Source organism: Panthera tigris, chromosome A3 (genome assembly GCF_018350195.1).
Source record: "Panthera tigris isolate Pti1 chromosome A3, P.tigris_Pti1_mat1.1, whole genome shotgun sequence".
Classification (NCBI taxonomy): domain Eukaryota; kingdom Metazoa; phylum Chordata; class Mammalia; order Carnivora; family Felidae; genus Panthera; species Panthera tigris.
Genome location: NC_056662.1, coordinates 102059823 through 102072064, shown reverse-complemented (window position 1 = coordinate 102072064; position 12242 = coordinate 102059823). Strand labels below are relative to the sequence as shown.

Genomic DNA, 12242 nt, shown 5'->3' with positions numbered 1-12242 from the left:
CATCAGCAAGGATCTATGAACATTAATTATAATGTTTGATAATACCAGAGTAGCACTTGGCTTTTTGAACTTAGTTTTAAATACTGTCATAGACAAGTACTAGCCAAGAGTCAGAACTATAATTGTCTTTCCCCTTTTTTCTCCAGATTTCTGGGGGGGAAAAGATGTCCTGTGTTACTATCAATTCATTTATATAGCTGAAAAATCCTGATAACTATTGTCTATTTTCACTTAGCATGGACATTTATCAGGAAGCTACATGACATCAAAGAAGAGTCAACATAACAAAAAATTTAGAAGTAAAGAATATGATGAGTACAGTACCTACAGTGATGACAACTTTGGTACCTACAGTCAGGAAACAGAGGAAGATTTTGCCAGTCAGCTGAAACAATACAGACAAGCTAAAGAAACCTCAACGACTGCTTTAGGATCATTTTCTAAAGAACCAGGGAAAAAACAAAGAATGAAAGTTCAGCAAGGTAAGTGTGAAATTGTCGGGCTGTGTTTTAATATGGGAACCTTATTACAGCAGGTAGCAATGGAGTAAAAACTTAAATTTCTCAGTCCCTTCTCAAGATCGGCTTATTCCTGTGGTTCCTGAATTCTTTTTTCTTTATTTTTAGATTTTGAGGACAAACATCTACAAATATTTTAATCTGCATAGTATTTTAATATTTGAGTTAGAAAGATACCCTAATATTTTAAAAGTATATAAAAATGTAAAACAATTTTCCCATTACTTTTTTTCCCTTTCCTTGTATAATACCAGTTTACTGAAAAAATAGCCTACCTTTTTCAGTTGTTTCTGTTACTCTATGCATTGCTTTATATTTTAGACCTGTAAGGAGAGAATTCTAGGAAGCTATTCTTTTATTAGACTTTAAAAGATGGTGATCATCTTTGCTGTGCAAATGTACTTATACTTAGGATTATGGATATTCTTCAAGATTGGAAATAAGAACATAAACTAAAGAAATTTCTGGAGTGATCATTAATTCATCTGCTGTATTGAGGCACATGGTGCCTGGAGAGAGCATGGCAAGTTGCCACAGAAACTGTGGGTCACATAAGGGTCAAATCAACCTTAAGAACTGTCCACTCAATGTCTGCTTCATGAAAACTGGAGTAAGATGAGGCTGAAGTCAAGCAGTGAGCACCCAAACCCTATGTTACTATACTTTAATTATTGTTGAAAAAAGGAATTAGTTAAGAGTAAATGTGGTAATTTTTATGACTTTATTTTTTCTTGATTTCCTAGCAAAATTCCTTTGAAAAATATGTATCCAGGCTTTGCTGACCTAAAAAGGAAAAGAATTTGCCTGTGCATATGCTATTGTAATTAGTAAGTTTGTTCCTGAAGTCTAGACATAGTGGTGTCAGGAATCATTCCACTTGGGGAATAAGGGAACATAGAGAGGTTTCGCTCATCCATTCCCACCTGGGGTTTTCCCTTTCAAGTTCTTCCTGTTTGCTCTGTTAAAGAATTGAGTATTCTTTTATTTTTGACATTCATTTCCTCCCCCTGAAATATGAAAGTAATACATGGCCAAATGCAGAAAACCTTTTCTGTGTGTGGAAACAATAACCTAACAAAGATCAAAGATAAAACAAAAGCAATTTGAATCCCTACACCCAAAAACAGTGACCATTAGTATATTTGGTGTACATTCTTCCAGAATCTTTCTGACAGTTATTTTTAACAAAAAATTATGCATGCTGTTTTACTTGTTTTTTCCCTTAACTATGAAGTATATCTCATTCTTCCGCTAACAAGTAGCTTTTAATGTCTGCATTCTATTCAATTAAATAGATATACGATAATTTGTTTAACAAAGTCTTAGGTTTGTGTAACAGTAACCACTTGAGATTTAAGTGCTACTTAACATTTAAGTTGCACCCAGGTTTTTTTTTTAATTCTGTGATTAACCATATTTATACATGTCTCAGAAAACATCTTCACAAATACTTTTTAAGAATAAATTCTGAAATGCAGAATTGAGTCAAAAGATATAGCCACATATTTGAAGAATTTTAATCCGCATACCAAGGTTGATTTACAAAAAGTTGATAGACCAATTTTTTAACAGCATGCCAGTGTGTGAAAATGCCAATTTCTCCAAATCCCTACCAACCCTATTCTTTGAAAAGGTGAAAATTGATGTTATTTAAAAATTTTAATTTCTTTGACTCTTTTTGATAAAAACATTTTTTTCATATATTTATTTGCTGTTTTGTAGGTTTAAGATCACGTAATACGTAAGAAAATATATTAGTTCTATGGGACTTTGGTAAAATGAGAAATACTCTGTATTCTATACTAATATTTAATTTTGGTAATTTTAGATACTTTTAATACCAAGTTTTTAAAAAGTAAGACAAGTATAAATTTTACTTGGAAATATATGTGATATCTATTCAAAATTATCACTAGAAACTCAATTTGGTTGGGGCGCCTGGGTGGCTCAGTCGGTTAAGCGTCCGACTTCGGCTCAGGTCATGATCTCACGGTCCGTGAGTTCGAGCCCCGCGTCAGGCTCTATGCTGAGAGCTCAGAGCCTGGAGCCTGTTTCAGATTGTGTCTCCCTCTCTCTCTGACCCTCCCCCGTTCATGCTCTGTCTCTCTCTGTCTCAAAAATAAATAAACGTTAAAAAAAAAAAAAAAGAAACTCAATTTGGTCAAGTTAATCGCTAATATCAATAATGTCTTCCTTAGGGATGAATATAATGTTTAATTCTCTGAAAAACTGTTTTCTTATTCTAAGGAAAATTAAAAAGAACAAAACTAGATTTAACTTCTCTAGTCATGTGTATTCTTGTGCCTTGCTTTTTTATTATCATTAACATCCCTTAAAAAGAAAAAAATGAAAAGCAATACCCAGAAAGTAAAATAGAAAAACTTAATTAATATTTTTCATTGAATCTAGAGAGAAAGAAAAAGAATGCACTGTATATTATATACTATTTAAAATATGCTGTTCCTTATAAGCTAATAGATTGACAGTTGCGTTGTTTTTCTGTAATATTTGAAGTACATTTTAACTCTTTTAGGTATTGAACAGAGGGTTAAAAGTTTTAATGTTGGTCGTGGACGTGGTTTGCCGAAGAAAATCAAACGCAAAGACCGTGGGGGAAGAACCAATAAAGGGCCTAATATTTTTTCAGGAATGGATGACTTTCAAGAGGTACTAGTTTTAACCTGTTTGGCTGCAGAGAAATCACTGTGATTGTAATGCTACTTTCCTAGTAAATGAAAATTCTCTAGCTAAGATCAAATGAGTATAAACAGATTCTTAAAAAAATAATTAAAGAATTGTTTTAATAGTCATGATACAAGTATAGAGATGCAAATTTAGGTCACCTTGAAATAAAATGGATGTGTTTGAAAGCACCTCAAAATAAAATTGGTATGTCAGAAAACAAAAATCTATGGTCTATTAGTTCTCTGCTGTATTTTCCTTTCCTAGGAGTCATTTTCCCCAGATGCAAATGGAACTAAAATGATAATAGCTTAATATGTAGCAGGGCTGATAAGAAGGGAGATACTGTAGTGGTAAATTAACTTAGTAAAACTGAAAGCATTGAAAGAGAGGAAAAAGAGATATAAATGGTTGGAAAGATGAATTTGTGTACCTTGTGTTTGGTAGATATTGAATAAATATGTGTTGATTTGAACTCTGAACATGTACATTTCAGCCTTTTGGCAACTCTGGATTAAGTGGCCCAATTTCAGTATTCTGTCACTGTTCCAGTAAGATTGATTGAATTATACAGAGCAAGGGTAGATTATTAAAAGCTGCAACCTTGAGTGGGAACAAACTGATAACAATGTATTGTAATTTGAAAATGCTTGGTTTTCTGATGTCTGGGTTTAAAGATAATGGGCATAGATTTCTTAATATGTATTCGTTAGTACACTATTTAGGGAGATGTTAATAAGTATGAGCTAAAAAAAAAAGAAGTTCAGGCCCAGGTAAATTAGTGAAACCCAACACATACCACTCTACTCTTGGGGATTCTCAGTTAACATTAATGTATTAAAGGCTCCTTGGGGCACCTGGGTGGCTCAGTCGGTTGAGCGTCCGACTTCGGCTCAGGTCATGATCTCATGGTCCATGGGTTCTAACCCCGCGTCAGGCTCTGTGCTGACAGCTCAGAGCCTGGAGCCTGCTTCGGATTCTGTGTCTCCCTCTCTCTCTGCCTCTCCCCCATTCATGCTCTGTCTCTCTGTCTCAAAAATAAATAAACATTAAAAAAAATTTTTTTAATGTATTAAAGGCTCCTTGCAAGTTAGATATAAAAAATCCTGTTTTACTTTGTTCAATCCACTGTTTTCAAATTTTACTTAACCCTGAACTCACTCCTTCATCCCACCCACATTTATTAACATTCATTGAACCACTCACTGTTCCATGGAATAGCAGCTTTGGAAACAAGCTTGAAATTTCTGAGTAATTATAACCTGTCTGTCCATCTTCCTAGACTCCCCTAGAATGTGCTACTTTCCCTAGACTAAATTAATGTGAATACTTTCTAAAGTAAGTTTTCTCCTATAACCAATACCTACATGCTATACCTGGAAAAAAAAATTAGCTTCCAAGAAAGTGTGGCTTTGAACAAGTTACTACCTGTCTCTGAGTTTCAATTTGCTTAATGTGTAAAATGAAAGTATGGAAATTAACTCTAAGGAGCCCTTCAAGCACTGACATATTATTTTTTTTATGTTTTTTGTTTTTCAGTGTTTGTTTATTTTTGAGAGAGAGACAGAGCGTGAGCGGGGAGGGGCAGAGAGAGGGGAGACACAGAATATGAAGTAGGCCCCAGGCTCTGCCCGAGCTGTGAGCACAGAGCCTGACCCAGGGCTTGAACTCACAAACCGTGAGATGACCTGAGCCATTGTTAGACGCTTAACTGACTGAGCCACCCAGGCACCCCAAGCACTGACATTTTGGTGTTTACAGATCTGGACTGTAACTAAAAGATTCTTTATCATGGTATAGAAAATCAGAATAAATTCTTTCTCTTACATTCATCAGATTTAGAATATTTTTTCCTTTTGTTTATTAAGGTTAAAATGTTACCAACTGTTTCAGTTTATTGGCTGTCAAGAGAGATTTCTTCTTATTCCAGAAACAACCAGAAGAGTGCCAGAGCCCAAGCATGTAGCTCATGTTTGGGAGTAGTCTAGGGGAGACCTATTCAGGATAGAGTGAACATGGTAAAGTGGCCAGTATAGATCCATCCTTTCCAAGGAGTGTAAGATCTTCCTAAAGCCAGATAAACTCACAGATACTTGTATGTTCACACAGTCTTGAAAACTCAAGGGTAGTCACAGAACAAGCAAATTTTTGATGGATTTGAAAGACTTATTTATTCTGTTAGCCATAAAGCATCTAAATTTTTTTTTGTCTTTATAACAGCTGTTAAATTTTCTGTAAATATATATTATTTTACTGGTAGATCCTTTCATTTCCTCTTCTTTATATATTTAAAAAATATTTTATGCTTGTTTTCCTTACACCAGTGTAATACATCTTCTAGAGTAAATTTTAAAATAACCAAGTAGATAGTTTAGCTTTCTCTCTCTCCCTCCATTTTTCCTTTCTCTTCCTCTTTTCTTGAATTGTGTTTTCTTAGAGGTAATTGTGATACAGTGCAGAGAGTTCTATCTAACCTGCCTGCTCACTCACCATATGACCCTTGGCAAGTCACTAATTTCTCTAATCTTCAGTTTCTATACTTGTCCAGTGAGGGTGCTGAACTAGATGACTGATTCTTCCAGCTCTTACATTACAAGTGATCTTTAAGGGTAGAGGACATTCATGTTGCTTCTGTAGATTCAGACGTAAAAGATCAGATCTTCTAGGCACTTTATTTTGTCCTAAAATTTTATTGTTAAAGTTAGATTTTCTGGAATATCATGATTATAATTAGATTTCTCACAGTTATGGATACTGAGATACTTTCTACTTTTTTACCAAACTAAAGAACAAAACGGGGGGCGCCTGGGTGGCTCAGTCGGTTGAGCGGCCGACTTCGGCTCAGGTCATGATCTCACAGTCCGTGAGTTCGAGCCCCACGTCGGGCTCTGTGCTGACAGCTCGGAGCCTGGAGCCTGTTTCAGATTCTGTGCCTCCTTCTCTCTCTGACCCTCCCCTGTTCATGCTCTGTCTCTGTCTCAAAAATAAATAAACATTTAAAAAAAAAAATTAAAAAAAAAAAAGAACAAAACGGAAAAAACCACTATCCTCTATTACAACAATGAGGCATATCATTAGAAAGTAACATAGAATGAGTTATTAATGAAATATAGGTGCAACTTGGTGTGTTTTTCAGGGTGTTTGGGTGGGGTTTTTTTGGTGATTACCTAATTTTTTACTTTTTAATTTCAGAGTTATATTCTTCAAGCTGGCCCATTGATTTTGTGTAATGCATTCTCCTTGGCTTCCTATTTTATTATAGCCACCATTCTTTGTAGAGAAGGCATATATGAGCTGGTCATTTATATCTACTTGTTCTAAGTGAACCTAGAAATAGAAAATGTTTGTGAGTCAAATCTACATAAATTTAAGACAGTTTAAATGGTTCTATCATAGTATAGTATAAGCAATTTCATTGTGTTTCCCTGGGGCAATTTGATTATGCTTATATTTTTTTAAAGAACCTATAGGATTGTCTGTTTTCTTGGTATTTTTGTACTTTTTTCCCCCAAAAATTCCTACAGTAAAGCATATTTCAAATACAAGTGCTGAGGGTCAGATTTCAGTCTAGCCATCTCTTGCCTCAAGTGTTTGCTGGAAATTTCCTATTTCCAGTAGGTTGTGTTTTGTTCTCCATCTCCAGCAAACTGAGGGAAAGGGAAACAAATCAAATTATAAGAGCAAGTAGCTATTGAGCTCCTACTGTATGCCAAGCATGGTGCATACCGGGTGTTTGAAAAATAGCATTGTTTTATAGAGCTCATGAATCTTAAGTCCTTAGCATGGCTAAGCATCATACTTTTGTTAGCAAATCAATCTTCTTGTACTCCTAGCGAAAGTTGAATAGGGACAAAAAAAAAAAGTTGAATAGGGGTTAAAGGAGAACTAAGGAAACATGTAGGGCTGTGAGATTTTCTACAATACATTTCTTTCTGTTTTGTTTTGTTTTTTAATTTAAAAGCTAAAGGAAATATATCCTTCCTCTTTTTCTTAAAGGAAGTACAAAAATAATTCAAAAAATTTCTAATTTTTTTTGGAGTACACCTAGAGACATACACTTTTTTTTTTTTAATTTTTTTTTTTTTTAACGTTTATTTATTTTTGAGACAGAGAGAGACAGAGCATGAACGGGGGAGAGTCAGAGAGAGGGAGACACAGAATCTGAAACAGGCTCCAGGCTCTGAGCTGTCAGCACAGAGCCCGACACGGGGCTCGAACTCACGGACCGTGAGATCATGACCTGAGCCGAAGCCGGCCACTTAACCGACTGAGCCACCCAGGCGCCCCAAGACATACACTTTTAAATGTGGGAGTATATTCTTTTAGTCTTTTTTCTTTTTTATTCTTCAGTCTTTTTTTATTATAAAATTGGGATCAATTTTTCACTTAGTAAAGTATTATGTGCATTTTCTTTCTTTCTTTTTTTAAATGTCTATCAATTTTGAGAGAGAGAGCGAGAGTGCACAAGGGGCAGAGAAAGAGGGAGAGAGAGAATCCCAAGCAGGCTCCATGCTGCCAGTGCAGAGAGAATGCAGGGCTCTGTCCCATGTACAGCAATACCATGATGCAAGCTGACATTAAGAGTGGGACGCTTAACCAACTGAGCCATCCAGACACCCCTATGAACATTTCTTATGTCCCCAAATTATCTCTCCATCTCATCAGTTTTTTTAAATTTTTTTAATGTTTTTATTTATTTTTTGAGACAGAGAGAGACAGAGCATGAGCAGGGGAGGGGCAGAGAGAGAGGGAGACACAGAATCTGAAGCAGGCTCCAGGCTCTGAGCAGTCAGCACAGAGCCTGACGTGAGGCTCGAACTCACAGACTGTGAGACCATGACCTGAGCTGATGTCAGACACTTAACCAACTGAGCCACACAGGCGCCCCTCCATCTCATCAGTTTTTAATGATTACATAGTAGTCTACCACTGATAGGTATTTAACTGGTCTTCTTATCTTGGATGTGTAGAGTATTTCTAGATTTTTGTTTGTTTGTTGTTTTATCATGTAAGTAATTCTGCAGTAGTTATTTTTGTGAATAAATATATGTGTGCCTCCCTGATGATTCCCTCAGAATACTCCTGAAAAGTACAAATTCTGTGTCTAACAATATGGATATTATAAGTCTTTTATAACATAGCTATCAAGAATAATATGAGAGTGCACACTTTATCATACCTTTGCCAACACTGAGTATTATTGTTAATTTTCAAGCTTTTTATCTTTATTTATTTTTTATTTTTTTATTTTTTAACGTTTATTTATTTTTGAGACAGAGAGAGACAGAGCATGAACGGGGGAGGGTCAGAGAGAGGGAGACACAGAATCGGAAACAGGCTCCAGGCTCCGAGCTGTCAGCACAGAGCCCAACGCGGGGCTCGAACTCACGGACCGCGAGATCGTGACCTGAGCCGAGGTCGGCTGCTCAACCGACTGAGCCACCCAGGCGCCCCAAGCTTTTTATCTTTAAAAAGTAGTTGTACATCCTCATTAAAATAGAAATAGGGTTATTTGAACCACTAGTAGCAATAAGCAGTGTATTAGAAACATAACTCCAAATAAATGATAGCATCGGAATGTCCAGTCTTGGCCACTTTAGGTTGTAATTATACTGCTTTCTCAATCCATTTTAATACCTTTAATATTTCATATGTTGTATTCAAATGAATTGTTTTTTTCTCGCAGTATAATAAACCAGCGAAGAAATGGAAGGTTATGACTCAGGAATTCATTAATCAGCACACAGTGGAACACAAAGGAAAACAAATCTGTAAATACTTTCTGGAAGGGAGATGTATTAAGGTAAATTTATAGTGATATCTCATGAGTCATTTTAACTTCCAAAATAATCTTTAAAATTTAGTCTTTTGGGGGTGGTTAGGTTTTTCATTTCTCATATAGTTGTCATAAAGCTATTTCTTTGAAATGTATCTTGCATGGAAATACTGTACCACAGAGCTCATTTAATTATATTCTGGGACAGTAATATACTTTGTTAAATCAGGTTTTATTTAACAAACACATAATGCTGACTATGTGGCAAGTACTGTTCAAAGTGGATCACTAATATTAAACATTTTAATCTTTACGGCAAACCTATGAAGTAGTTACTGTTATTCTCCCCACTTTATTTTTTTATTTTTTTTAATGTTTATTTATTTCTTTTGAGAGAGAGAGAGAGAGTAGGGGAGGGGCAGAGAGAGAGAGGGAGACAGAGAATCCCAAGCAGGTTCTGTGCTGTCAGCACAGAGCTGAAGCAGGTTCAGTCTCACAAACCATGAGATCATGGCCTGAGCTGGAACCAAGAGTCAGACACTTAACTGACTGAGCCACCCAGGCACCTCATATTTTCCCCACTTTAAACATGGCCAAACCAGGAGATTAATTAAGTGACCACAGTAGCTCAGCTAGAAATGATGAGTGCTGGTAGAGCCAGGCAGTAGCCTCTGAGGCCATGCTCACTGTGCGGCCTCTGTACATGGCCACATCCACTGTCTTGGGCAAGAATTCCAAGGGATTGCTTGAATTATTATTAGCTCTTTATTTAGAGACTGAAGATGTGTCCATAGTTCTACCATGAAATACCAAGAGAAAATTCAATGTTTCTCTTTTTCTCTTCTTTTTTTGCTTTTCTTTTTTGTGACAGGGAGATCAATGTAAATTTGATCATGATGCAGAGTTGGAGAAGAGAAAAGAGATCTGCAAATTTTATTTACAAGGATATTGTACCAAAGGAGAGAACTGCATTTATATGCATAATATCCTTTATTAAAAATATGTTAACCAAAATATTGAGGTTGTAAAACATTACTGAGGTATTTATTTATTTATTTATTTATTTATTTATTAACATTACTGAGGTTTTTAAAAATCCTAGGTACAACCTCTACAGGCTACTTTGGTTGTAAATTTAAAATGGCACATTACATAAACCAAGTCTAGGTAGCCTTTGTGCTTCGAAAGGGCAAACTGAGGTATTCTCTAGGAAAATAAAATAACTTCCCTTTGGAAAAGAAAATCTGTGAACTAAAGGTACTTTATATTTAATATACTCAGCTTATAAGTACTTCAAGCAACTGTACTTCCTAAAGGAGTAGTTGGCAAACTGTTTATTCTATGACTTAATTATTTTACTTATGAATATAAGTATTAAGTTATTGAACATTATAAAACCGAAGTCTCATCAAATCTTATCACACAGTGACAAACACAGTACATTCTTCCCTATTTCTCTTTGGATATCTATACATTTAAATTGTAACTCCTGTCCCCACTCAAATTGGTATTTCATTATACATAATTCTTCTTTTAAAAAAATTTATATATATCTATATCTTTGTGTCTATCTATATCTAAATCTCATGAATCTTTCCATGTTAACTGCCCCCCATTATGTTGCTGGTTATTCATCACCATTTATAACTAATGGAGCCTTTCCTCCCTGATTTGAAACTCCATCTTCATCGTAGATGAAGTGTTTACATGTATGTTTTGGTTTTGTTCTGGACTCTCTGTTGGGCTCCATGGATCTGTTTGCCCTAATGTCTGTGTTGCTTTGCTGTGATTATTTCTGTCTTGCCAGCAAACTGATATTTCACAGATCCTCACATTTATTTCTTCCACCTAAAATTTAAAATAGTCTTATGTAGGTCAAAAAATAATATTAACAAATTAAGTAAAAAATCCCTTTTTATCGTAGAGCTAAATATAAAAAATGAAACCATACAAATCAAATGATTTTTATGAATGGATTCCTTCATAATCCAGAAGAGTAGAAAACTTTCCCAAGTCTGACTTAAAATCCAGAAGCAATAAAAGATTGAAAATTTGCACAAAAATTTTTAAACTTGCATGACAAAAATATGACCTATGTAGCCAAAGATAAATAATAAAATGAGAAAAATTATTTGCAACTTACATCACTTACAGAGAGATAACAGCCTTAATACATGAGTTTCTAAAAATTGAAAAGAAAAATGAGCAAGACATACAGATAATTTTCATAGAGAAATGCAGATGTTCCCAAAATGTTATAAAAAGATGCTCCATCCTGTTCATAATATAATGTATGTCGAGATACCATTTGTAGCTTCCAGATTTGCAAAAATTAAAAGTGAGAGCAAGGTTTGTTAGCAAGGCTGTGAAAAAACAGATGACATTCCAACTTTGTGGTAAGAATGCAAAATTGTTCACGCCTATAGATGGGAGCTTAGCAGGCTCTGGCAAAATTACATGTGAATTCACCCTTTTCTAATTGGTCTGGGCAGTGATTACTGATGGCTGCTAAACTCATTAGGTGAAATGTTGGTGAGCAACTTTATAATTGGTAGATTGGGCTGACAGCACTGGGGCTGACTGCTTGGTCTTAACCTCACTAAAAAAAGCCAACTATACGTTAAATGCCTCCTAATACGATGCAGTACAGAGTGTTTAAACACCATCTATTGACAAATAGTAAAATTAACAAATGATACAAAAATCAAGGAGGACTTCTAGAGATCAATAAAGGAAATTTGAGAGGTCTATTAACTGGATGCAATTTATGGATCATGTTTGGATCCTGATGTGAATAAAGCTGTTATATAAAAAGACATTTTTTGCAAACAGTCTGGAAAATTTGTGTATTGACAGTATCAGATGAAATTAATGCGTTAATTTTTTCAGATTGATGGTAAGGTTGTGATTGCTAAGAAAAATATTCCTTATCCATTTGAAATAAATTTGGAAACATTTTCTGACGTAATGTATTTGGAATGTGCTGTGTTTCATATACTCCAGTGTTTGTGGGGAGAGTCGAGAAGAGAGTATAGGAGTGATAAAGATCTCACAGAATTCCAAATGATGAAAATTGTTGAACCTACATGGCCAGCAGGAGGGAGCTCATTTTCTCTCTACTTTGGTACATGTTTGATAATTTTCAAATTGACTTTTTTTAATCCTAAGTAATCTCACTCTTCATGGATAACCATGCTAACAATATGGTGTGAAGCCTTCAAGATTTTTTTTCCATGCTGAGGTATGTGTGTATGACTGGATGTATA

The 12242-nt window shown here is 35.2% G+C and overlaps 1 protein-coding gene across 4 annotated transcripts in view; it reads left to right on the top strand.

Moving 5' to 3' along the window:
• ZC3H6 (zinc finger CCCH-type containing 6) overlaps nucleotides 1-12242 on the top strand; it is a 69639-nt gene that overhangs the window by 45992 nt on the left and 11405 nt on the right. For 2 of the 4 annotated variants that reach the window (XM_042981997.1, XM_042981996.1), the window contains exons 4-7: nucleotides 236-482; nucleotides 3052-3185; nucleotides 8887-9003; nucleotides 9848-9959. In XM_042981997.1, coding sequence (XP_042837931.1) covers nucleotides 236-482; nucleotides 3052-3185; nucleotides 8887-9003; nucleotides 9848-9959 — 610 coding nt within the window. Of the gene's footprint in view, nucleotides 1-235; nucleotides 483-930; nucleotides 1346-3051; nucleotides 3186-8886; nucleotides 9004-9847; nucleotides 9960-12242 lie in introns of those variants that run through there. The other 2 variants (XM_042981999.1, XM_042981998.1) reach the window with 2 other exon arrangements.